Genomic DNA, 26,137 nt, shown 5'->3' with positions numbered 1-26,137 from the left:
TAAACCCTTTTTGTACGATCTAGGCTTGGGAAAATATTTCCATTCACCCACCTCAATCCTTGAGATATCCAGAAAAGCATTCCAGGCGCGGTGCTGAACACACCTAGACGAATTGTGATTGGCCAAAGAGGCAAGTCATCAACTGTGCACAGGTTGGCTATACAGATCACTTTTTCTATTCAACCCTATTTAACTTTCAATACCACTAGTTAAAGGTTTTTGTTGACTCGGTTTAGATTAAATCATTTTCATTGACTGGTTACTTTTCCGAAAAGAAGTGACTGGTCTACAGCGTTACCGCCTTGTCCATGTGACGATCTCTCTATCCAGGCCACCATTCACACAATTCTATTCTGTAAGTTCTATTGTGAACCTAGAAAGTCCTGGCTTATATCGGTATTGAAACACATGGGAATTAGGAGATGTCATCCGGCATTGTTATCTTTGTTATCTTTATAGTTTTTGGAGGAGGAATGGTTAACAAAGATTATAATTACATTTTTAAAGTTCATTGGTCGCCATAGATCTAATTTGGAATAGAGTACCATCTTCCTACCTATGATTTTAAGTATTTCTGTGTAAATATGAAATAATGTTCTTTTTAAACTAACTTATTATAACAGGTTTTAACTTATGGAATTCTTTTTTTATGAGATGTAAAAAGAAAAATCTTTTTAAACTGTACTTTTATGGTTTTGTGAACAATGAAAACCGAATAAAGTTATTTTTGACTTGACTTTGAGTCGACATGGAGTTCGCCTCGGCTTTGAAGGTATTTTGCAATTGACTGTCTCTTGACGTTAAAGGTGCCTCAACTGCGTTTTTTTCAGTGTTGACAACATTCTGGGCTGACAACATTCTTGTCTTTTACAACCTCTCCCCACTTATCAACATACTCTACACTGCTGGTCCAGCCAACTTGTCCTTGAGCTTACAACTTTGGGTCAGGCACTTAGTTGCTAGGAGTGCAGTGTTGTTGGTGTTGTCAAGCAATCGGACTCCCGTCCTATGATCTATGAGGTCTAAGAGAAGGCCTTAATTTCGTCCATTTGCTTCAGTTTGTGTGGTACTTATACAGGCATTTCCGGGTGTACTGGGTACTTATGTACCAGTCAATCAGTAGATATGTAGAGCACTTCTTGTCACCTATGATGGTGTACAGGAGCTGGCAGGGGGCAGTTGATTAGCTGAATATCTAGTTCTTCAGGAACTTTCTGAACTCTGTAAGTGATTGGGAGGTCTGTAGATGAAAGGGTAGCTCATTCCATGTCTTTGCTCCTAGGTAGGAGAAGGTGTGCCCTCCGCGGGTTGACGGTTAGAGAAAGGAACGTGGAGCTGAGGTATCTGTTTGGCTGATGGAAGTTCAGGGTCTGGTTCAAGTAGGCCGGTCCATGTAAGGCCTTGTATGCATGGGTCAGGAGCTTGAACTGGGAGCCAGGGGAGTTCTCTGAAGTAGGGGATGATGTGGGTTCACATAGGGAGATCCAGGATGGGTCTGGCTGCAGAGTTCTTGATGGTCTGTAGTAGGAGGAGGAGGTGAGCTGCAATCCATACGTAGAGCGAATTGCAGTAGTCTAGCCTCCTGGAGCTGAGGGCCTGAGTGAAGGTGCGTCTTGAGCTTTGGGGCAGCCATTTGAATATCTTATGAATCATGTGGAGGATTTAAAAACAGGAGGAGGAGACTAAGTTGACCTGAGTCGTCTTGGTTAGCTTGTTGTCCAGAATGATGCCTAGTTTCCTACTGTGGTCAGTGAGGGACCATGCAAAACCTCTTAGCCATTGCAAAATGACAGTTATTTCTGTGCCCCTTAGGGATTTGACTCTGTTGTTCTACCCCTGTCTCTGTGTTAAAGGATATAACGGACTTGGTTCAGCCCCACACTTTGAGGATAAATAGCCAAGCAAGTAGACAATAATGTTGCTGCCCCTAACTTATTTCGTAACAAGTGAAACTGACAGATCAGTGACAATTACCTGGGTCTCCAAATATAAACTACCATTGGTTATGTGTTGGCTAAGTGAGCATGCTAAGATCTCTGCATCATGGCAGACGTTTTGTACCTCTTCTCTCATTCCCCCATGCATGCATTTTTAGACAAAGGGCCAGGGCCAGCACGTTAGAGAAAATAGCACTCTATTGTTCTAACTAATAAGGACATTTACAAATCTGGTCAGCAGCTTGTGAAACATTGCAGAATTGTAACAACAAAGCATTACGATAAAGTGTATTTCCCACTTGACCATATGATAAGATTGGTTCCCACAGGTTCGAAGTTCATAGTCTTTTATGAACTGCCAGCTTTGCTTTATGCTTTCCTCTTCCTAACAGCTCAGGACTGGCGCCTCATGTTTTTATTGCTTCCCAAAAAATTCCAATTGGTCAGGATTTACTTTATTTGTTGAAGAATCTGCTCCTTCCGTCCTCCAACCTAACAAATTTAAGTTCTAGAGTCTGTTAACTCTGAGCAATAAAATTACAGGCCGAGTTAATTTGCTGCCTCTGCTCAGAGTAATGTACTTCCATTCCCAGAATATATCAGAAACTTTCTTTTTTACCTTGGAAAGACAAGCCAGCCAGTAAATGTTCAACATTGTCAAGATAGAAAAGGCAGAGTTCATCCAAAATCTTGGATACTAACTGCAGCCATCTTGTCGATTTGGCCTATATGCCTTCATACAATTGTGTATGCACAATGTATTCAGTCGATGTTTATACACTTGCCATTGTGCACTTGTTTTGTACCTGCAACATAGAGCCAAATTTCTTGTATTTGGGGCCATGCATAACCGTGGAAAAGGTTTGGTTTCACTGTTTCGGCTTTCACTTCTTGTTCGGACTAAGATCCAGCAACAAGTAGAAAAATGGTCCTTGCTGCCTTTTTTCTACAGGGCCACCAGGAGTGAGTTTAGCTGCAAAGAATCCCACCTGTGTGCTTGCCTCTAGAGCAGAGGTCTTCAAACTTTTGGATCCCGAGATTCCCCTGTCGACATTTTCAGGTGTAAGGAACCCCTCATGACAAAAATGTTCAAACCTGTAGGCAGAATCTGCACATGCATCAAACTCCAGCTCTGGTCCTGGCAGCACAACACGTTTTGGTTCCAGAGTAGGGGCCGGCAAAAAGTCTGGATTCATGGTTCTGCCAGTGCCGTAGGATAACAAACGGTTTCCTTAGCCTACATAATATGGGGCAGATTTACAAGCCCCCTGTACCACCACTACCTCACTTTTTGTCACGTATTGGTGGTGCAGGGGGCCCCTACATATTTACAAGTAGATGAAAAGCCACCCTGCGAACCTTTTCCTCTCCTTGTAAATATGGCCCCTTCATATGCAGCACTGTGCGTGGAAGGGGAGTTTCATGGGTGTTGCTGTGGGTGTTCCCACGCAACACCCATTGAACAAGACACATCTCTATATTTACAAGAAATCGTAAATCTGGAGATGCGTTTGAATGCTACGCCACCCTAGAGGTGGCGTAGTGAGGCGCAACAAGGATAGTTTTTTTCATTTCTCCTCATTTTTTCCTCTTTCAATGCGTGCTGCATTCTACAGCACGCATTGAAAGAGAAAAATGCCCGTAGTGATTGTTTGGTGCAAGGGTGCCTGCGCCGGCGCATGAAGCTTGTGCGCCAGCGCTGGGGAAGGTCAGAGATGCGACATATTCTTGTAAATATGTCGCATCTCTGTGCTTTCCAAACTAATAGAGCACGGCGCAACAAAATGACTTGCTGCACCGTGCTGCGTTACTTGCCCTAAAGTGCTTTAAAATGTTTACAACTCCAGCACATCCACAGGACCAAATTCTCACGAGTGCCGAGATGCAATGGGACTTGTATATAATGTTTTTATAAGATAAATTATTCTTATAATAGAAATTGGCAAAAGTGAAAAACATTTTGGGGCAGATTTACAAGCCGCTTGCGCCACTTTTGCGTCACTTTTAACATGGGAAAAGTGACGCAAGCGGCTTGTAAATCCGCCCCTTGGTGTACAGAAAAAAACCTTTTAAGATGTATGAATGTCTTTTCTATTCTTGGTTAATTTCATTGTTTGTTGACCTGTGACATTCTTAACTTCCAGCAGTTTTATTCAGAGCTACTGCTTGATAAAACTGTTTAAATGTAAGGAATAGGCAGAGTGGGGGCCCAGGGGGTACTGGAACCAGAAAAAAAACAAAGCCTCTGTAACCAGTTAACAAAGGCACGTAAGTATGCAAATGGTCTTTAAGGACCTGTCAAATACTCGGGTGTGCGGAAGATACGACTCCAGACACTGCCCAGCCCACAAAAGCTCAAGCTGCACTGCAGGAGCCGGGGCTGAGACACAGACGAGTAGGAGGGGAGCTGAAGCCCTTGTAGTTCTATGGGCATGGGAAGAAGCTTGACTGGGAATGCGCGACCCCCTTTGTAACACTCCACAACCCCCCTGGGGGATGCGCCCACAGTTTGAAGACACCTGCTCTAGAGTGTCTTCTGTCTAACTGCCATAAAAGTACAGGCTACAATTTGTAGACCTCACCCACTTCCTTCATATATGTTGAGTTCAACACAGCTCTCAAGTCCTAGGATCAAGGTCTTCTGACAGTACCGCAGTTCAGCTTTTTTGTACTTGCCTAATATCAGGAGATGGGTTACTGTCTCATCCATTGCCTGGAGAGGTGGAGATAGATTTTGCTACTCTGATCTCTTCTGTTTTTTTCATAACTGGACCCCCTTGGGGCTGCTGCATTCCTCTAGGTGCAACTTCAGTACCATTAGTTGACCTGCTCATGATTAATCTGATGCATGAGGTAGGGAACATATTGTCTGATAGAAGCTTGGCTTAATAGATACATTATTTTAATTTTTAAACTTACAAACTCATGTTTCTGTAGAAAACCATGGTGAGCATTACTATGCTCAACTGTAGTTTAAAGAAAATATACAAGTCTGAAAGGACATTTGAGAAATTTGCTCCTACTATTGTATCCCCTTTTGTATTGCTTTGTTCGCCCTAAGTTGGCAGGGTATGCTCAGACGTGAGTCCCTTGCTCACTTGGCCACTGGATTCAAGATAGCCTGGCTGATGGGGATTATGAATCCGAAACCGGTCCCAGGAGGCTTGTTTCCGGTCCAGGGAAGACATGGCTTGGCAGTTCGGGCTGGACTGTTTCCATGAGGCACACAGGGTCAGACTGATTTGCATATGGCCATGTCGGAACTGGGGTGGCTGAGTGAGCTAAAGAATGGTGATGGATTAAACCCAGATCAGTTGACTGGGGGTGAGTGTCAGATTTGCTCAAACGCTCCGTCCATCATCCCCTTTTGTATCACTATTGTATTCTAGAGCAATATATCAAAAAACAATTATTGAGGCAAAAATGTAACTTTTGCTTCCTAATGTATCAATATTCAACTGCTTTGTTTGAGAAGTTGACAACCGGAATAAAGCATACATACATACATATATATATATATATATTGCTAGTTATTGTTTTGAAGCTCTAAAAATGCTAATCTTAAACATGTCCATGTTTTTGGAGCCATATACAGCCGCGTTTAATTTGACCTTTATTTATAATTCTCATCTAGGCTGCAGATCAAGCAAAAGCAAGTCCAGCACTTGTTGCCAAGGATCCTGGCACAGTAGTAAGCAAAAAAGAAGAGGAAGATCTTGCAAAAGGCAAGTACTGTTGCTTGTCCTAATATGATTTAATGTTTGTTGTAAGAAAGTGCCCTCTTTTTGTAAGGTTGCCTCCACTTTTTGCTAAACTGCTGATATGCTTTGACTGAGTGTGCCCTGGGTTCCTGCCAAACCGGTACCCAGGCCATATGTTCTTTCCCTAAAGCGACATTGAAGAAAAAAACCCAATTAGCACTCTTTGGCCAACGGTCAGTACCTTGTAAATGGTACCAAATCTACCAAGGGCACTATGGCCAAGGAAGGCCTCTAAGGGCTGTAGCATGTTTTGTGCTGCCCTTAGAGGCCCTGTACATATATATCTATCTATCTATCTATCTCTATCTATCTATCTATCTATCTACACACACACACATATATACATATTACCTACTGGCGACCTACTTTCCAGAGGAAATCTGCAACATTCTATTTGGAATAACTTTGGCGCCGGTGGACAAATCTTCGCGAATTTCTCCAAGAAAATGGCCTGTTCCGCTCCTTCCCTGAAAGTTTGGGGGTGATTCGTCAAGTGGGGTCCGAGAAAAAAGGGGGTCCCAAAACGTGTTTTCCCCATGCAATTTTCCATAGGACCTTTAGCCAGGGCTGCAGCCAGAACGGCTGAACTGAATTACACCAAATTTGGCAAAAAGGTAGAGTTCGGTTCGCAGATCACACTTTTTGTTAAATGGTGTAAATCCGTTTAGTAATTCCTGAGAACATCATAAGTAAAATCATAAGTATATCTATAGGAGCTTACCGTAAGCTCACTGTACTCTGTACCTTCACGAGCACGAGCTGAATGCTAATTGGCTGTCAACACTCCAAACCAGGAAGTGTTGGCAGCCATCTTGCAGAGAAGCAAACATGGAAAACGCAAAAAGGGGGCAGGGTAGAAACACCCTGACCCCCTAGGCCTGCTCAGGGGGTCCCACAAGGACGCCCAAGGCTCCCCAAATATATATATATATTTTTTTAAATCACGGGGTCCGCGTACGTACGCGAACTCCGCGGGAAAAAAAAAAACCCGGTCTGCTTTTTAAAAAAAAATAGCCCCAGGGGGGAACCAAATCCGGGGGGCAAAATGAGTAAAAAGGTGTGTGGGGGGGGGGGCTCCCAATCCCCCCACACTGCCCCGGGGACCGCCACCCCCGGGGCTTTAATATGAGAGATGGGGGGCTCTAAGGCCCCCGAGCCCCCCCCGGGGCTTTCTTTCTAGGTATGCAGGGGGGCTCATGGCCCCCCGCAGCCCTGGGGACCGCCACCCCCCCGGGGCTTCGTTTTCATAATAAAATTAAAAAACCTGGGGGGGGGGGGGCGCAATTGACCAGAGTGAGGCATATGCCCCCCTCCCACTAGAGGATGGCATAATAGGGAGTGTTCCCACCCAAGGAAGGGACCCATTGGTCCCAAGCTTTACCTACCTGTAACACCGCTATATTTAGAATTTAGGGGTCACCCCGAACCGTGCCTTCTCAGACAGAACCGATTAAGAAGACAAGAAGAAGGACTGAAGAAGCTGTGCCAAAGCTAAGAATAGGAGGACGACCACTGACTTGGCCCCAGCCCTACCGGCCTGTCCCCACGTCGAACCTGCAGAAGCGAAATCCTAGTGTGTCCTTTAGCCAGCAACCTCAAGATCCCAGAGGACATGCCCTGCCTTCCACAGAAAAGACTCTGTCTCCGTGAGCACCAGATTTGCTCGCCCACAGACTCTGGCTCACACCAAATCCGCGAGTCTGTACCACTCTGCACCCAACGCCTATGGCACGAGTTTGAGTGGCCCAACACCATGAGGAGGTCTCCCGGGCGATGCTGACCTGAGATCTGGTGATCTCTGACCTACCTCGATTCTCCCAGCAAAGCCCGTGGCCCCTTTCTGGAGGATCCGGCCAATCGCGACTGGAGCTGGTGAGAAAACCCAACGCCTAAAGACACCCCTGCACCCGAAGTCCCACGACCTTGGGTGGCCCAACCGACTATTTCCCAGCATCTCGGCATCCCTACTTGCCTCTCCAACCAGTGGTTTACCTCCAGAAGATCTTCGTCCCTGAGCCTGCAGTCTTTGTTGAAACCGGAGAACCCTTATTGAAATCAACAGGGCACCGGACACCAAAACAGCACCTTGCATCCAGCCGCCCCTTTGCACTGCAGGCGTACTTTGGGTGCTAACTCGGATCCCCCTTTGCCCTGAGCTAAACCCTAGGAGGTTTGCTCCCACAACCGTGTGGCCTGCTAGTGAGTAGCCACCAACCGGAGACAGCTTATCCCCCATTGGATAACATTGGGCCTCCACACTCTGCTGCCGTAGTGCCGCTGAAGGTGCTTTAAGAGTGCATCCTTGACCCTGGGGGAACCCTTGTTCTAACCCCAGAAATACAACCCCAAAGACAGAGTAGAAAAAGTGACTTAAAAAGTAATCTGAAAAGTGATTTCTACATTTTAACTTACCTGTATTTCAATCAATTGCATTTGAACCTGCATTCAATTGTAAAAACATTGCATAAGATTTTGCAAAGCATTTATTTCACTTACCTGTGCCAGGATTGGCTTGGTTCTCGACATAAAATAACTTAGACCAATTGTGTTTGTATAAAAATATTAATGAGTTCAGTCTTTGAGAGTGTGACATCATTTGCTGATTGAGTCTGTATAACGAATGCTTAACAGTACCCTCTGATATAGCCTTACTGCTCGCCCACACTACCACATATAGAGAGTAAGGGGCTATCTACTTTTACCTCTGCCTACCCTGGGGGTTGCACTGGACTATGTGCACACTATACCTCATTTTGGTATAGTATATACAAGATCAGCTTCCTACATTTGTGGTGCAGTGGTAAAAGTAATTTCTTCCTCATGCTACCTACCCTCAAAACAATATGAAATGTATTAATATTTGCACAAGGTACCCTTGCATATGTGTAAAATCTTGTTGTGCTATCGCCTGTACCACTCCACTCTTGATAACTGATCTTTATGGTACTTATAGCAGCGTGACAAAAATTCTGATGAAAAGGCACTCTATATCCAAAAAACAAGCGGTCTGGACACATCTGCTTCTTTCCCCATCGCTTACCCTTTAATCAAGCGACTGCTGAGAAGTGATGTAATTCAACCACTAATTTGAACCACATCCTGAGTTAGCTTAACGTCTGTGTTGAACAATTTTGAGTTGTTATGCACAGATGCAATCATTTACTCCAATTGAGCAAGTACATACTTTTTTATGAAAAAATACTCGAGGGCCACCCTACTGTACGGCAGTAGTAGGCTCAAAATTAACTGTAATATTCAGGAATCGGATGGATTTTGAGGAGGATCCGACGTATAACCCCTCTATATTTATTTTATTTTAGGTATTTATCAAGCACAGCATACAACAGAAACCATGGTTTCTTGGTGCTGTAGGGAAACCTTCTAACACTGAGCATACCGGTTACCATACTAATAAAAAGTAATGGAAAACAGACCTGTTTTAGCGATGTCCAGGATTTCTGTGGATTGGACTCCATCCTTAGATGAGTAGCGTGAGCATTCCAGTGGATGACAGCCACAACTAATATTGTCCTGCCTCTAACCATCTTCCTTCTAAATGTAGGTACCGTTGTTAGTTTTTGCTTGCCTGATCTCAGTTGGTGAGGGAGATCATGCCACTTGTATGGTGAATATACTACTTTATGTACCTGGGCACATCTTTTTAAAAATAATGCTCTGCTTTCCTGGAAAGCAATGTAAGGATGAGAGAGCAACCAATATGTGGTAACTAGGTTGCAGACCCAATGCAGTCGTAGCAGTGGAGTTCTGGATTAATTGAAGTTTATGCATATGAAACTATAGGAGACCATGATCAATGGAATTGCAGTAATCCAGCATAAATGAAATAAATACATTTGGTATCTGGTGTTTGTGAGGTAAGGTAAATATATGGAGAATGGGTTTCAAGAAATACAATAGATTACAACAGTATTTCACCACCACTGAGATTTGATTTGACAAAGTAACCAGAATGTTGATTTTAATACCGAGATTTTTAATGATGGGAGCAGGTGAGAGTGCTGGATAATAGCACATAAAATGTCCATAATGTCCCCATTTATTTAAAGATGGTTAAGATTGTTAGTGCTTATTCAGTGGTACACCTTGGTTAGACAGTCCTCTAGCTGGTTAGCGAGTTGTTGTACATACCTGGCAGAATTGGAAGTATAGACACTTTGATCTGGTAAAGGTGCCCTAGCCATGAAGCCTGGAGATTCTTTCAGCTGTGTAGATCCTCCTGGATCGAGCGCATGTATTCCGGCCAATTGGCTTGCTCCATGTTGCTAGAGAGCCTGTTAAGTTAAGACCTAAATATTTGATGGAGCGCTGGGCAGTCAAATACAATTTTTAACACATAAGGTGGTTTTTCTTGTGGCAATAACATCTCTACATAGGGTTAGCGAAATACATGCACTCAATGTGATAGAACCATACTATCAAGTGTTACCAGAAAAAGTGCCTTTACGCATCAACCCCAAGTTCTTACCTAAAGTTATATCACCTTTCCATTTAAATCAATATATAGAGTTACTAGTTTTCTTTCCAAAACCAGAGGCAGTTGCAGAGTGTGCCTTGCATATCATTGATTTTAAACAGGCACTTCTGTACTACTTGGAACATACAAAGGCATGCAGGAAAAAACAACAACTATTTGTTTCATTTTCAAATCCAATAAAAGGGAAAGCTATTTCAAAAGCAGGATTGGCTAAATAATTTGTCATATGTATATAAATGTGTTATAATAAAGCAAAACTAACTTTAACTACTATGACAAGGGGTCATTCAACAAGGAAGGAGCAACCATGGTTTCTTGGGAAATATCCCTCTTACTGACATTTGCTAAACAGCAACATGGAAGAACCCATATACATTTACAAAACATTATTGTGTGGATGTTCAGGCAAGACTAGAAGCTCTAGTTGGACAAACAGTCTTTCAAACATCATTTCAAACAAATGCACCATCTCATCCCTAAAGCTACCACTAGAGGAGTACTGCTTTACACTCTATGCATAACATGTGTATCTGCAGCCAACACATGCTGCAAATGGATTTATGTAATTTACCGTGTAAGCGTCTATTCGTAGCGTGCAGTGCTGCAGATTCACATACAATCTCCCACCTCCCCGGCAGTTATTGGAATGTGAGAAGGATAAACATAAATACAGCATGTTCAACAGCAAATGCTAACTTTGTAGACTATATCGCCACTCTGTATATGGCAAGGGGAAAAAAACATTATCTAACAAAGGAGCCATTGTACAAGCCAAATACTTCAAAGGGAAGGAGAAACAACACAGATCATAAGACTTCCTCAAAAGAAACAACTTGCTGAGTACGGGCCCAACACTAAATGGCATGAGTATGCATAGCATGTGAATCTGCAGCAGAACACGCTACAAATAGATACTTATAGGGTAAGTCTCATACTCCTTTTTTTATCATTTAGAATCACACCATATCTTTGCATGATCGAGCTCCAGAATGCTGCCATGCTCTTCTCTGGTAAATGCATAAATCAACACATCTTGAAAAACAACTACAACTCTGTCCTCATATGAAACATAACCCACTGAAAAGCTGAGGCCACCGAGGCCAAATGGCGTACAGTAATGTGAAAAATAACTGTGTGACAAATGAAAGCCTCAAAGTGCCTGCATTTGGGCTCTAGCACCATTTACGATAAGCAGATTTGCATCCATCTAACAATGCCGAACACTCTGAACTTAAGCAGAGGATATGAGTTGACCCAAATGGCTTTGTCCTGAAACACCATCAGCTCACCTCTGCTTCTTTGCACCACCCCCAAGAGCAAGACCCAAAGTGATGACTCAACTGGCGGATAATTCCCTTCTTGAAATGTCACAACAACTACTATTTCTTGAAGTCCTCCCTTCTACAACATGGTATACAATGAAGCTTGTTCACTTACACAGCTGTATCTTTGACTCTAATCCTGTGGTTAAAGCAACAAATCTTTGCATACACAGAAGCGAACCTGTCCATGACATCCTAAGCCAAACTGCCACTCCGAACCACCAAGACCTGATCCTTTTCCCCCCTGTTTTGAATAACCAAGGGTCTAGCCGAAAATATTTACTCCGTTATTTGCTACATAGATTTTCCTGAAAAAACCTCCCCCTCTGAACACGGAGATATCCTTAAATAAACCCCAAAGGTCAAAGTCAAGTCAAAAAAACTTTATTCGAATGTTCATAGTAACATCCATAAAAGCACATTTCAGTAAACCTACATTAACACATAAAATCCAAATATTGTTAAAAACGACATAGAATAGAGAATCACAAGCAGAATATACAGTAAAAAATTTAGATATCATTAATTATATTAGTTAAAATATTTCTCTCAGCAACAGTTACCCCTCCATGCTTTTCCTAAATTTAATTGCAAGTTTTAAAAAACTACATACAAATAAAGTGCAATCACAGCTTAAAAGTCGGAGGTAATAAAGTGCTGGTCTGATTTGTGCAAAATTCAATTTTTTGAGGCATGGTTTTAAATATAGCTTCCGTGGTACAAGATAGAAAGGACAGATGAATAAAAAGTGTGCCAGATCTTGCGGAGACTTTTCGTCGCAGCCGCAAGCTGGCAACACTTGGCCTCGATGGGCCCCCCTCTGTACGGCCAATAGTAGGTGGAATAAATATAGGCGAAACCTCGTGAGCAGAAAGCGATCATAACCTGACAGGGGCCATGACCGGTACGGTTCCATGCGCAGAGAGGTTTTTAATAGCACATGTTTCCGGACGCTGTCTTTCTTTAGTTCGACCTCCTCCCGAGCTAAGTACCTGGATGCAATGATTGTCTTCTTCACAAAAATAACATCAAATTTAGTGGTAAGCTCTGGGGTTGCAAAAAGATCGGGACGCCCTAGTTCAGAAAAACATTTACTGATATATTTAATCCAGGGGACTTTGAACCCGTTTTCCCATGTTAGTGCTTCTTTCAGGATTTGTTGGGTAAGGGGTATATCACTATTTATCCAACAGTTTAGCCAACAAAGTAAGGGATTTACGGCTATCCTATCGCATAAATAGGGCATGCCCAACTCTTCATGGGCAGAAAAGTTTGCTGTTCCCCTCGGAACCCTCAAAACCCGTGTAAAAAAACTATTTTCTGCAACCTCCAGGCCTCTAGAGGAGGTGTACCCCCATAGCTCACTTCCATAGCATGCAATAGCAGTGCTCTTAGCTTGATAAAGTTGGAGCAATGCGGCCACCGGACTATTACCCATTTTTCTTGCGAAGTCAAGAATTGCTGCATTGGCTCTGGTTACCTCTCCCATTTTCCTTTGTACTGCAGACCCCCATTAGCTGGTGGTCAAAGAGGACACCGAGGTAGGAGAATGTTTTGGCTACAGGAATTTTTTCCCCATTAACATTAAATGAGTTTGGCTTTTTTTTCCCTAGGCCTACCTTCATGACATAAGATTTTGAGTTGTTGATAGTCAGATCCCGGGACTTCATAAAAACATGGAAAGAATTTAGCATGGCTTGTAGGCCTGTTGCAGTCCTAGATATCAGGACTGCGCCGTCCGCATAGAGCAGAACCGGCAGGCCTTTCCGGCCGACATAGGCGTAATCCACTCCTGTACTTAAAAGATGCTCTTCTAGATCGTTGATGTATAGGTTGAAGAGGAATGGGGCTAGAATACACCCTTGGCGGACGCCACGACGTATTCCAAAATCCCTCGTTTCTTTTAAGTCTTGTGTATATCTGACATTTGCTCTTGTGTCAGAATGCATGTCAGCTAGTAAGTTAATCAGGTTCTGCTCTACACCCATTTTTGCCATGACATCCCATAGCCTACCTCTGTCTACACAGTCGAAAGCCGACGATAGGTCCATGAATGTCATGTGAATTGTACCTTGTCGGGCCATGGTATATTTTCCTATGATCATGTACAGGTTCAAACACTGGGTAACCGTTGAGTGTCCAGGCCTGAAGCCGTATTGAATTGGAGAGATTACATTATTTTCATCTGCCCATGCTACTAACCTGTTTAAAATTACACCCCCACTACTTTTAGGTCAATTTTGTGTCCTTCATAAGAAACTAGCAAACTATCAGATGAATCTAGGCTTCTGGCCACAACTGCTACGTAATGATTGCAAACCTGTCTCCCAAATGCACCAGTAACCACAACACTTTGCCCCCACATCAATACTCACTTAGGGAGCCACACACTTAGAAGCATCCCCGTCTCATCCTCACTTCTCCTTTCATCCAAAGCCATGTCCTGTAAATCCTCCGGGGTCTTGGCCAACACTCTCCCCTCGGAATTCTCCAAAGATCCATTTGCCTCTCTATTGTTGCAATGTTGTGCCCTCTAGCAAAGTGTACCACCTTAATACTTTTTAGGTGGGTCATGCCCTACTTCCTTCGACATGTGTGGTGTTCCCACATCTAAAACACATTAGCTTGCCTGAAAAACATCTTTGATCTCCTTCAGCATCCCTCTGAGCCTTGACGTCCCTCATCCTTTCTAAACTGACAGATGTGAATGGTTGTCATCAAATTCACTAGCTGACACCTGAGACGTCTGTTTACTTGTGGCCTTTCTAACTGTTTCTTTTAGACGGGGATAGTCCATGGGAAGAAGCTTCTAATTTATACTTTTTTTCCACGCACTGACATATAACCTGACCATCTGATCAGTGAAACAGTCAAATTGGCAATCATCAATTAGTCTCTTTAGAAAAGAAAAAAAATACCACCTTCTTTCCCCTTTTTGAAGAATGCGTGTCTTACTATAACTAGACTGAGTAGAATTTTAAAGCTGACCTCCAGTTTTTGTAAAACCTCAGAGCTTTCATTCATGACTTACTCATCATTTTAAAATAGGATTTGGGAGATGTTTATGCACAGCTCTCGCTTCAAACCCTACAGAGCGCAGCAGCAAAAAAGTGTTTCCATTCTGTATGGAATTTTACAACCCCAGTTGCACCCAAGTGTGTTTCGAATTTGGTAAACCAGTTCCTCCAAGGGATCAATGGGGTCACCCGGAGTCTCTAAAAAAGGATAGCAGTTAGTTAGAATACTAGATGGCAAATGCTCATTTACCCAGACTCACAAAGAAATATGGCTAGGATACACAATTGAATATCCACACTCAATATGGGTCTTGTTACTCTAAAGGGCTTTAAAAATGTTTTTTCTAAATTAGCATGTTTGTGGGTGTGAAAATAGGGGCAGCGTGCTTCACTATGATGTCTACATAATGCAGAAGGATTAAGGCCCAACAATGAAAAAAGGAGATAATCCAAAAACAAAAGTTAAACAAGCAAAATTTTCCAGGGAACGGTGCCTTGACGTGTTTGCCATTGAGAAGTGTGGACTGCATCAGTACAAGAAACTCAATTGTTGGGTCAAAATGGACGAGATAGTGTCCTATGAGTGTGTTCTCTTATGTTTGCCATGCCCTGCAGCGAGGTCTGACACGCAGGGGCTGCAGTGTCTTGTGTTTCACTAGTATTATTGAAAGTCTGGGTATTATCAGCAGTCTCCATCCTGAATGGTGAGTCCACAACGTGCAAAATACAGGACCCCCAGCCCACAGTAGTCCGGTTAATCGATAAACATGGACTTTCTGCTATGTAGGTGCCCAGACAAGTTCTAGATGCTTGAAATGGAATCCTCAAGGATGCGGTGGTGGCGCCAAAGTTCAGACTCTCGCCTCCAACAAAATTATGTAATGCACGTTGGACATGGATACAGGTAAACCTCAATTTCCCAGTGTACTGATTTTTAAAAAAAAGAAACTTCAAACAGCAAAAAACTATTTTCAAACAAAAGCTGATAACATTCCAAGAATTCCAAAAAGTCATAGCTGTACGCTTACATTAGATCTTTCTATGTGAAAGAAATTTGGTAAACTAATAGTATGCTACTGCATCTCATTGTTTGAGGGTTCCTGTCTGAGGTGGCCTGGTAGGCAAAAGCACGATGGACTGGAATGCTGTATGAGTAATTACCAGTGTCCGAGATGAATTCAGACGTTCCACCCATCACTTTTTTGTTGTCCTCAGTGTGATGTCCTTTTTGTGATGGCCATGGGAACACATGGGTCCTGTGCTCACTGCGCTACTTGAATCTAATTCACCTACAGATGAGGGCCTAAGTAGGTCCAAAATTGGGTTGCTTGTGTTCCTTTTTTTTTATTTTAGATTTTATTGCAAGCAAAATCAGATACATAAATCAAATTGGGAAGAAATACAGAAACCTACATAGAGAAACAGCAAAAAGAAAACCAGAAAAAAAAGTAGCAACATAAAATAACAAAGTACATTGCAATTAATATAGAGAAATTGCTAACTTCCCAGTTCTTCCTGTATCCATTGATGAATTGGATCCCAGATTTTCTCCCCCATTAGTCTTTTAGCACGACCTTTCACAGCATAGAATGCCTGTTCTATGTTGTATTTTTCTAAAAGCCGGGCCCTCCAAGTATGAAATTGTACCGGATCAGGACTTATCCATTCCTGAGTAACACAAGCACGATATATAGACATACATATGAATACAAGTTTTTTTTATCCTCAGGAATGTTGATAGAGGAGGTGCCTAGCAAAACAATCTCTGCTGTGAGAGTAATATTACATCCAAGAATTAAAGACATAAAAATCTGAATCTGATTAAGCACTGATGAAAGTATTGGACAGGAAAAGAACATGTGAGTCGCGTCTGCAGCTTCTAAAGAGCATCTCTTACATGCAGTACCTACAGAAGCTCCCCATTTAGAGATTTTTTCAGGGGTATGATATAAATCATAGAGAACCATATAGTGTTGAGTGCGGGATCTACCCGTTAATAAAATAGTTAGCCAACGTAATGGATTCTTCTATCATTACATTTGTCACCCCAAGTTTTCCTGCCTAACGTTCTTGAGTTAATATTATGTCATCTGAATATGATGAAATCAATAAGTTGTACAGGAAGCCTATCTTTCTTTTGATGTATAGAGATTCAATCAGAGGTATTTTCTGAAGCCCTAAACGTTGTTCTGGAGATAAAGTTTTAAAATAGCTGTGTAGTTGAAAGTATTTAAAATAGTCCAGAGTCGGGATATTAAACTTAGCCTGAAGAGTCAGAAAAGAGATCTCATCATTCTGCCATAAGTCATTGATACAATTGATTCCTTGTTTACTCCATTTTAGCATAATATGATCTCTAAAAATATCAGGCAATATATAATTAGATGACAAGGGGGTGTATCTCAAAATCTTCGGTATCCCTATATGTTGCTTAATAATCTTCCATGCCCGGTATGCTGCTATTACAGTCTTAAATTCAATTTTCTTAAAATAACTCGGTTAAATATTTTTTAGAAAGCAGCCACGAGCTTCTGCTCCTAAAGAAAATTCGTAAATGGAAGGGAAGTGTGCTTCATGAATTGGGGCATTATGCCAATAATTAATGGACTAAAACTGCAGTATTGATGCTAGATAGTAAAATAAAAAATGTGGTGTGCTCCTTCCTCCTCTGTCCTTAGGTAAAGTGAGCTTTTTAAAAGCTCTGCGATGACGTTTATATCCCCATAGGAATCTGCCCGCCATTCTCTCTAATTGTTTAAAAAATTCTATTGGAAATTCAAGGGGTATAGTTCGAAAAAAAGATATAGAAATCGCGGAACTATTATCATTTTTAATACATTATTTCTGCCATGTAATGATAAGTGTAAATGGTTTAGGGAGAAAGAAATATCAAACTCTATTAACGCAATACAAGATGAGATGGGTCAGGTCCATGAGGATCCAGATCGAATTCTTGAGGTATTCCGACAATTCTATTCTCAACTGTATAAAACTGATAATATGGCATATTCTCATGACATGTTGCTAAATTTTATAGGAGAAAATAATATTACAAAATTAAATGAATTACAAGCAAACTCCCTGGAAAAGGATATTACATGGGACGAAATTGAATTAGCTTTACTCTCGTTGGCTACGGGAAAAGCCATGGGTCCCGATGGTATCTCTCTTGAATTTTTTAGGATATTTAGAAATGTTATGAAAGAAGACCTATTGCTTACATTTCAAGAAGCTCAGAGAGGGTCTCCACCTGTATCTTGGAGTCAATCCACATTGATGGCTTTCCTTAAAAAGGATAAGCCTCCCCTTAACCCAGCGTCCTTCAGACCGATCTCTTTATTAAATGCTGATAGCAAGGTCTTCTCCAAAATTTTAGCTACCCGCATGTCAACAGTGATATCTTCCATCGTTTCACGTTGGCAACACGGGTTTATCCCTAATAGAGACACTGCGGACCATGTCCGAAGAATAATAGCTATGATGGACTGGGCCCAAACTACTAATACATCCATTGGAATCACCCTGTTGGATGCCGAGAAGGCATTTGACAGGGTGGAATGGCCTTATTTATGGGATGTACTGGCTTTGAAGGGCTTCGGACCCAAAATGATTAAAGCTTTGAACACGTTATATTTAACACCATCGTCACATATTAAAATTGGGCTTCGTAATTCTAACCCATTTTCTATCTTTCGTGGGACCCGACAAGGATGCCCTTCATCTCCACTGCTATTTTCAATATATATCGATATATATCTTAATAAACTTAATCAAGAGGAAGACATAAAACCTGTGGAGGTGGCTAGAACTACTTACAGAGCATTGGCATATGCCGATGATGTGGTAGTGACTACCACAGATATTGTAGCAACAATCACAAAAATTGAAGAGATAGCGGAAGAGTTCGGCATTTTTTCAGGCTATAAATTAAACTCTTCAAAAACCCAAATTTTATATATAGGTCAAACTCCACCTACACATCTCAATATAGTATCCACTGCAACATATTTAGGAATTAACATTACAACCCCAATATCTGATATACCTAAGCTTAATTTTACCCCCATTCTTAAAAAAGCAAATTCTACTTTGGAACGGGTTGCTTGTGTTCCTGTTTGAAGGGGATCAGACCATTTGGGCTGCACTGTTCCTATTTGAACAGGACAAAGTCTGATTTGCATATGGCTGGTTCTTGTCTACCGTGCCATCATTGTGGTGAAGGAAAGGATGGGGTGGAACGTGATCGAGTAATTACAAATGACTGAAATTATTTCAAGCATCTCTTCCATCATTTTCTGGTGTTCTTCTCTAAATGTCTGGCTTGTTTGTTTAGTGTAGGTTTAAGGTTTCCCTCCCTTGTGTCAACTCAATAGATTGATGTTCATATGTGCCGTCATCCACTGTTACGTTTGGGGGAAGGTTTGCTAATGATGTCTGATGATTGTTTAAAATTAATGTTTGAAAGGAAAGTTTTGAAAATGAGACCGATGCTTGTTTCTCCTCTGTAATTTTTAGGAATATTTTATTTATGTTTAAATTCTTCAGATGATTTGGTCTGTTTTCCTTGACTGAATCACAACTGCGCCATTATAGCAAACATTTTAGTGTGTTTATTAAATACAGCCGTGCTTTCTTCTAAGAAGACACTTGTGCTACTGCAGATATGCTACCAAATCAAGCTTTGAAAGCTTGACTATTGTAGCACAATATACAGCTGAACCCTTGAAAAAGAACTACATAGAGGTACATATAATGGAGGATTATGTGCCTGGATGTCCCTAAAATTATAAAACCACATCACCCATAATGAAAGCTTTCTTGTGGCTTCCAGTGGAGCAACGAGTTGCTTCTGCAATACTGTGCATTACCAACCAAGCCAGTGGTGAGAGATAGAGGGTCAGACTAACTGAACAAACGTATCTCTCTACACACCTCTGTCTGCACTCTGAATACTGAGAATGAGGTTGAGCCCAAAATGAGATTCAAATTTAAGAAGCATGGCAGGCAGAACCATCAATGTTTTGGCCCTCTACTCTTAAATACCTTGAGCCTACAAATGTGCGATCAGCCCAATTCATTGCTACCACCCCACACACTTCTCCCTGATAAGAAGGAGCTAGCCTTCATCATTGACAGTGGGTAGGGCCCTACCTCTCCAGCAAGTCCATATTGAAACAGCCCCATGACATCATCTCTCTGGAGGATTCACAGAGAGTCATCCACCTAGGACTGTTGTTTGCTAGCAAATGGCTATAGGAAATAAGTTACATTGAACAAAATAATACATGTATACTACTGTATGCTGTCTGCATTGATGATCTCCGTGTAATGTTTAAGTTGTATGTTTTTGAGAATGTGTTTACTATGTTGTATACTGAACAGTGCATGTAAATGATTTTGATATTCTTTGAAGGCACAGAAAGACCTTGTAAGACTCCTATTCGCTGATTGGCGGGTTGTGTTATTTCTGCAAACCTCTCAATGTGGCTGTTTCTCACTCATTCATGTTTGTTTCTTCTTGTGCTAATCATGTTCCCTCTCCTTTTTTTTATCCATCTCCCTCTGTCACCCTTTCAATTCCCTCTTTATGATCCTTACTTTTTATTGATGATCATATCTAGGATCTATCAGCTGTTTGCTTGCTATGTTGTATTCCATCTGTTTTGATTACTAACGTATCAGTTTGTTTGTTTTTCCCTCTTTCATAATGAACCCATTAAGGTTGCTTATTTCACTCTTATTCTGCCCTCTGTGCTCCTGAGCCGTTGTGCGCAGTTTGAAGATTACCAAGTCAACTTATCTATGCTCTTTCATTATCCACCCCAATTTTCTCCCCTCTCTTGATTCCATTATTTCCCTCGCTTCTTTCTCTGTGACTATTTTGTTATACTAATGCTTTCCAGAGTTTCACTCATAAATATTATGTTTATGCCATGCAAGATTTTATTAGTATAAATCTGCCCAGCAGTAAGTAGTGTAACAAAATAGTCACTGTAAAAAAGAATCCAGTCCAAGTATAGAAAAAAGGGTGAATTGGTAAAAGCAAAACCAGTTATTTACAGCACTTAGGAATAGATGTGTGGAATGAAACACTATATAATAAAACAAGTTCTTCCTTAATAATAATATTAAGCACTTGTTTTTATGAATAACTTAATACATACTTCTGTTTGTAAGTACTTTACGTAACAGTTCTTGCTATTACAGAACATAATGTTACTCATTTTACTTACAGACATTTGGAAGGATAAAATACTGAGCCTGCTTTGTCATCTTCAAAGTCATGACCTGATAATCTCCACATAATCGAGAAAATTATGTTAATCTCACTGGGCGATCCTGCTCGCTGTAGTTACAATTGAGATGTGTTTTTGTGACATAGTAAGATGTGCCCAAATTGTGTTTATCTGTCTCCTTTTTGAATTCTTGAGGATAGCCAGTCTGTAAGTAGAAGTCTATTCTTTGTTGTGTGCATTGGTCATCGCCAGTTTTCATTGTGGTGTCACTTTGACATTGAGTGTTTCTCCTCATATATTTCTCTTGAGACCAGAGCTTCTGGACTCCTATCTAATATATCCGAATTGTTGATAGTATCACCAGGAAGAAGTATGTTGAAGCAACAGATCTTTTGTATTAACCTTTTCCAGTGAAGTTGGCTAGGCATCGTCAGGGCTTGAAAATTCCACTCTACCGCTCGCATAGCCGAGCTAAATTTAACAAGGTCGAGCTATATTTAGGTCCGACTCGCCCTTTCTGGCGAGTAGGAAAACAAACCAACGTTTGTCCTCTGTCTGTGAAAACAGAGCAAATGTGACAAGATAACAAGATCTGAAGGCATTTTTATTGCTCACAAAGTTAATGAGCAATACAGATGCCTTTAAATCTTATCTTGTCACATTTGCACCGCTTTCACAGACGGAGGTCAAGTAGGTTGCAGTTAGGTTGAGGAAATTTTTTACCGTACTGGTCCTGCAGGACTAGTACCATTTTTTTTTTATTTTTCGAGCCCTGATCATTCTCTTTTCAAAATGGATCTTTGAGAGCTCGATTATGTTATGAGGTTTTGTAGAATTTAACTTTTAGTTTCAACAAGTATTCTAACATAGTCACTTATTTGATTCTAAACTACCTCTTAAATAATGATTACTGTAGTAGTCCGTTTCTCTAGTAGCTTGCATTATTTTTGTTTCATTTGGTGGACTAATCCATTTTTGTAGGCATGAGTGCGTTCTCTAATGTGAAAAGTTTCAGATATGGCATTTCTTAAATTTGTCTTTAATTAAATTCTTCACAATTTAAATGTGAATAGAATTGTAACACTGAATCTAAGATTGAAGATAGACTAGTTTGGAATTGGTGCAGAACATTTCTTTCCTCACTTTTTTATATCGGGCACCTCCTGTCAGATTGCATGCTAATTTCTCCATCGATTGAGCTATGTGATTGCCTTAACCCCCTAAATTCTAAAACGACTTGTGATGTTCTTAAGGGTAGATAAACCTAGCAATCTGATTTTGTCAATCATCATTATTTGGCTTTGTTTGGGGAAGAGCTGGCGTATTGCCGCCAGGTAATTGTAATGCAACGTATATATGTTCACAGATGCTCTGTTTTCACATGACTCATCCTATTTTTCAGCCATTGAATTATCATTAAAAGAACAAAGGCAACAGCTTTATCCAAGTACTTCCAGCCTCTTTGCATATAAGCCTGAGGGCCGAAAGGTTCAAGCTATCTACGATTTTGAAGCTGCTGAAGATAATGAGTTAACATTCAAGGCAGGAGAAATCATAACTGTACTTGACGACAGGTAAGCTATCTTAAGTATAGGCAGCTATCTATGTGCATCATGTTTAAGTGTGCAAACCTATGCAATTGTCTTCTTAACTAGAGCCTAGTATGTGATATCTCCAACTGGCAGGTAACTTGGTTTCTGCAATATACGATCTTCATTTACAGTCAAAATTCTTAGATTTATTCCATTATTTCATATTGTTATACGATCAAAAGTTCTGCATGCCCAGATGCAGAAAATTGCCCTTGGTAAGCCTATCCAGGAACAATTTTCCTCATTTGTAATTTGTTTAATACATCTAAATCCCTTCTCAAAAGTGAATTAGAGCACAACCTGCTACCTATCAAGTCTGAATAAAGATGAAAAGCACAGCCTGATAGAAGTAAATTAGAAGAGTTATATACATTACTGCTATTGATCTGAGTGTGAAGATTCCAGCATTACCTATTTGAGATGAGCCGGCTCAAAAGCCTACTGAAGCAAAGTGTTCTGAATTTTAGCCTGAATCTCCTTAGCAAGGCATGCTGTTTGATTACAATCGAAGCTGGGGAGGAGGGCATGTCCTTTACGATTTCACTTAACATGCCTCTGATGCAGAACCAGGACTGCAAATAAGTAACTATTTCTTCTGCATCTAAGTATGCTGATTTATAGTAATACGTGTTAGAATAGAAAAGCAAGCTGCAGACATCTCCCCAGCAGTTCTTGGTTACAAAGTACAAGAAAAAGACCAAAACTGATTGTACAATATAGTTAAGTGTAAAGAGAGCAGTTTGCCCAAAAAGTCTTTAGTTCACAATTTTTCCGAAGCATATAAAGTTCACAGAATAAAACAAAATAAAACGAGCACTTAAAAAAAAAATCTAGAACATGAATAAAACCAGATAAAAACCAATAAGATACAATTCAAACTATCAGCACAATCTAATAGTATTTTAAGTGCCTGACACCATCCACGTTTACAATAGGTCATATTTCATCAGACCACTAGGCTCCCATGGTGGGCTTCCTCATAAATATAAACTTTATAAAATGCAAGGTGCCATTGGATATTAATAAAAACAATTTCAACAGCCCTCAAGACTCCCAGTCAATAAAAGATAGATAGACAGACAGATTTTTATTTGATTTAGACCTCTACTGTGGTCAACAAAAAAGATAAAAGTACATTTTAAATTTCCATTGTAAAACTGATCACAATGTATCGACTTTAAAATATTTTTTTTAAACATTAAAAAAATGTAAACTAATTATAGCAGACAAATACATTGGGTGGAGATCTAAAAAGTGTAATTAAGCCTTGTACTGTAGTTCTATTCTATCTAAGACTTATAGGTTTGAAAAAGGGACATCTTACCTCTACCAAGGTTATATTTGGGCAAGCAAATAGTATGAGATGTATCTTGCACACCTCAATTGCAAAGATCACATAAGCCTGTAATATTGCCGGAATTATTCCAGTTTTTTGTAAAAGCTTTTAATGGTAAAATCCCCAACCGCATTAGGATAATACAGCGTCACACACTTTGTGCTAGTTTAAACCATAAGTATCCTTGCTGAGTCTTGTATTTTATAGTGTCTGCGTAGTGTGTATACTGTGATAACTGGGAACAGTGCTTGACATCAAGCTCATAGTATATTCTTGGAGTCAGGGTTTTCAAAAAAAACCTTAGGAGTGCAGGGGTCCAAGACTTTAAAAGTGCTGTTATGCAGTGAGAAAGATCTAACGCTATGTTAAGATTCTTATTAAAAGTATATTACATAGACTCTTTTTTTTAAATATCTCAAGTTTTAGTAAGCCCCTTAAGGATCCTACTTCGACGTATAATAAATTATCCGCACATCTTATGTTTTCTATAGCTCTAGCGAAGGAGCTAACTATGGATAACTCAAGGAGCAATGCTTGGAATAGAACCGCTTGAATAACCATTATCATTTTACAAAGCAGGTTCCCTTGTCTTGTATTTGTAGCTTGACATTTATTAATTAGAATGCTTTCGAGAACATAAGTAAAATAGGGGTAGATTCATATGGTAGACCTCTATTAGGGAATAAAAATGCCTGTGACCAAAGGAAGAATTTAATTGTGTTAAAAATGGGAGGAAGCTTGTAGGATTTGCGTGAAGATTCTACCCAGGTAGGTATGTTCTTTAGCTACCGCTATTGGCCTTTCACCAAGTGTCCAGTCAAAATGAGTTAAAAAAAAACTGAAAGGTACTATACTATCTTTGTTTTAAGAATATTTGCTTTAAAATAAAAAAAAATCTCAGTATGGCTAAATAATGCATTTAAGTTTTGTTGTAGGCTGATCAGTGTAAGCTCATGGAAGATAAACATGCTAGAGCAGCCTGGGTGTGGGTCTGGCTGCACTCATTACCTACAACACTCCTCTGGACCTTTTGGTTATACACTCTAACCCTTTGATCGAGACAATGAGAAGTTTGTATTGCCTGGAAAAACTTTCAAAGTCTGTAGGCAGTGGCTAGTTTATTGTGAAACCCTGTGGAAGCAAATATGCAGTACCCGAGTCATTATGAAACTCCTCCGTCAATGGCCAATGGCAGGCACAGTTTATTACGAAAAGCGTCTTTTACCTTCTTTAAATGCTCATGTTGTATAAAGATGTGTTAGGGCATATGTTCTTATTCAGTGTTATTTTTGTCTCTGCTGAGGTCAGAGTTTCCAGCCCACCTCCCTTCTTGGAGTAATCCTTGGCCTACTCGGCCTCGCTGGTAGTGCCCGGTGTTAACTGGGTGCACCTGTGGCTCAGTTTAGGGTCCAGTAGTAAGGCACCCCAGAACATTTCTCGTAAAAGACTGACACAACTGATGCTCAGGAGCCCCTGGGTCCCCTCACATCCATGCAATGCACAAGTTCTAGCGCCGGGGCGCCTCTTCGAAGGTAGCTGTGCGCTTTAGAAATTAAGCTTATTATTACCATCATCATCTCCTCCCCTGGTCTTACTTTTTGTCTTTACCCGGCGCACCCTTCTCCCGCATCTTGAAGCCACCTAGGAGGAACAGAAAACTCTTATAAATCAACAACATAACCGTTTTTTTGCATCATCTGTAAAGTGATCTTCTCAAAATGGAATCATTCTCCATCAAACACGTAAAAGGCCCTGTCTCCCAGAGACAGCCCGCAACATTATTGTAGGCCCTCGTCATCACAGTTCGGTATCCACAAAAGAGCGAAGCACTCCAACAAGTATAGTTAGGACCTAGTTTCCATAGGAAATTCGCAACATTCTATTGGGAATAACTTTGGTGCCAGCTGTTGAATCTTTGCGAATTTCTCAAAGAAGATGGCCCGTTCCGCACCGCTTCTTCCCTGAAAGTCTCGGGTAGATTCGTCAAGTGGGGTCAGAGAAAAAAGGGGGGTCCCAAAACGTGTTTTCCCCATGTTCATTTCCATAGGACCTTTAGACACGGCTACAGCCCGAACCGCTGAACGGAATTACACCAAATTTGGCAAAATGGTAGAGTCTGATTTGCAGATCGTCCTTTTGATTAAATGGTGTAAACCCCTCCAGTAGTTCCTGAGAAAATTAAGAGAAAAAATGTATATCTATAAGCGCGCGCGCGCGTACCTTCCGGAGCACAAGCTGCATGCTGATTGACTGTCACTGTCTGTCAACACTCCAAAACAGAAACTGTTGGCAGCTATCTTGTGCCTCGGTAGACTGGGGCAATAGAAAGCAGAAAAACAAATGTGTAGAACTCAAAAAGGGGGCAGGGTAGAAGCACCCTGACCCCCTAGGAAGGCTCAGGGGGGGGGTCCCAAATTTTTTTTTGAAAAAATCGCGCGTAC

At 41.0% G+C, this 26,137-nt stretch overlaps 1 protein-coding gene across 2 annotated transcripts in view; it reads left to right on the top strand.

The window, feature by feature from the left end:
* The window catches only part of STAM (signal transducing adaptor molecule), a 252,063-nt gene that overhangs the window by 81,037 nt on the left and 144,889 nt on the right, over positions 1 to 26,137 (top strand). For both annotated transcript variants that reach the window (XM_086941774.1, XM_086941775.1), the window contains 2 exons: positions 5,572 to 5,662; positions 22,171 to 22,342. In XM_086941774.1, coding sequence (XP_086797900.1) covers positions 5,572 to 5,662; positions 22,171 to 22,342 — 263 coding nt within the window. The remainder of the gene's footprint in view (positions 1 to 5,571; positions 5,663 to 22,170; positions 22,343 to 26,137) is intronic.

The sequence above is a fragment of the Lissotriton vulgaris genome, chromosome 10 (genome assembly GCF_964263255.1).
Source record: "Lissotriton vulgaris chromosome 10, aLisVul1.2, whole genome shotgun sequence".
NCBI lineage: Eukaryota > Metazoa > Chordata > Amphibia > Caudata > Salamandridae > Lissotriton > Lissotriton vulgaris.
The sequence above is the reverse complement of the archived record's forward strand: the minus strand, read 5'-3'. Positions and strand labels throughout refer to the sequence as shown.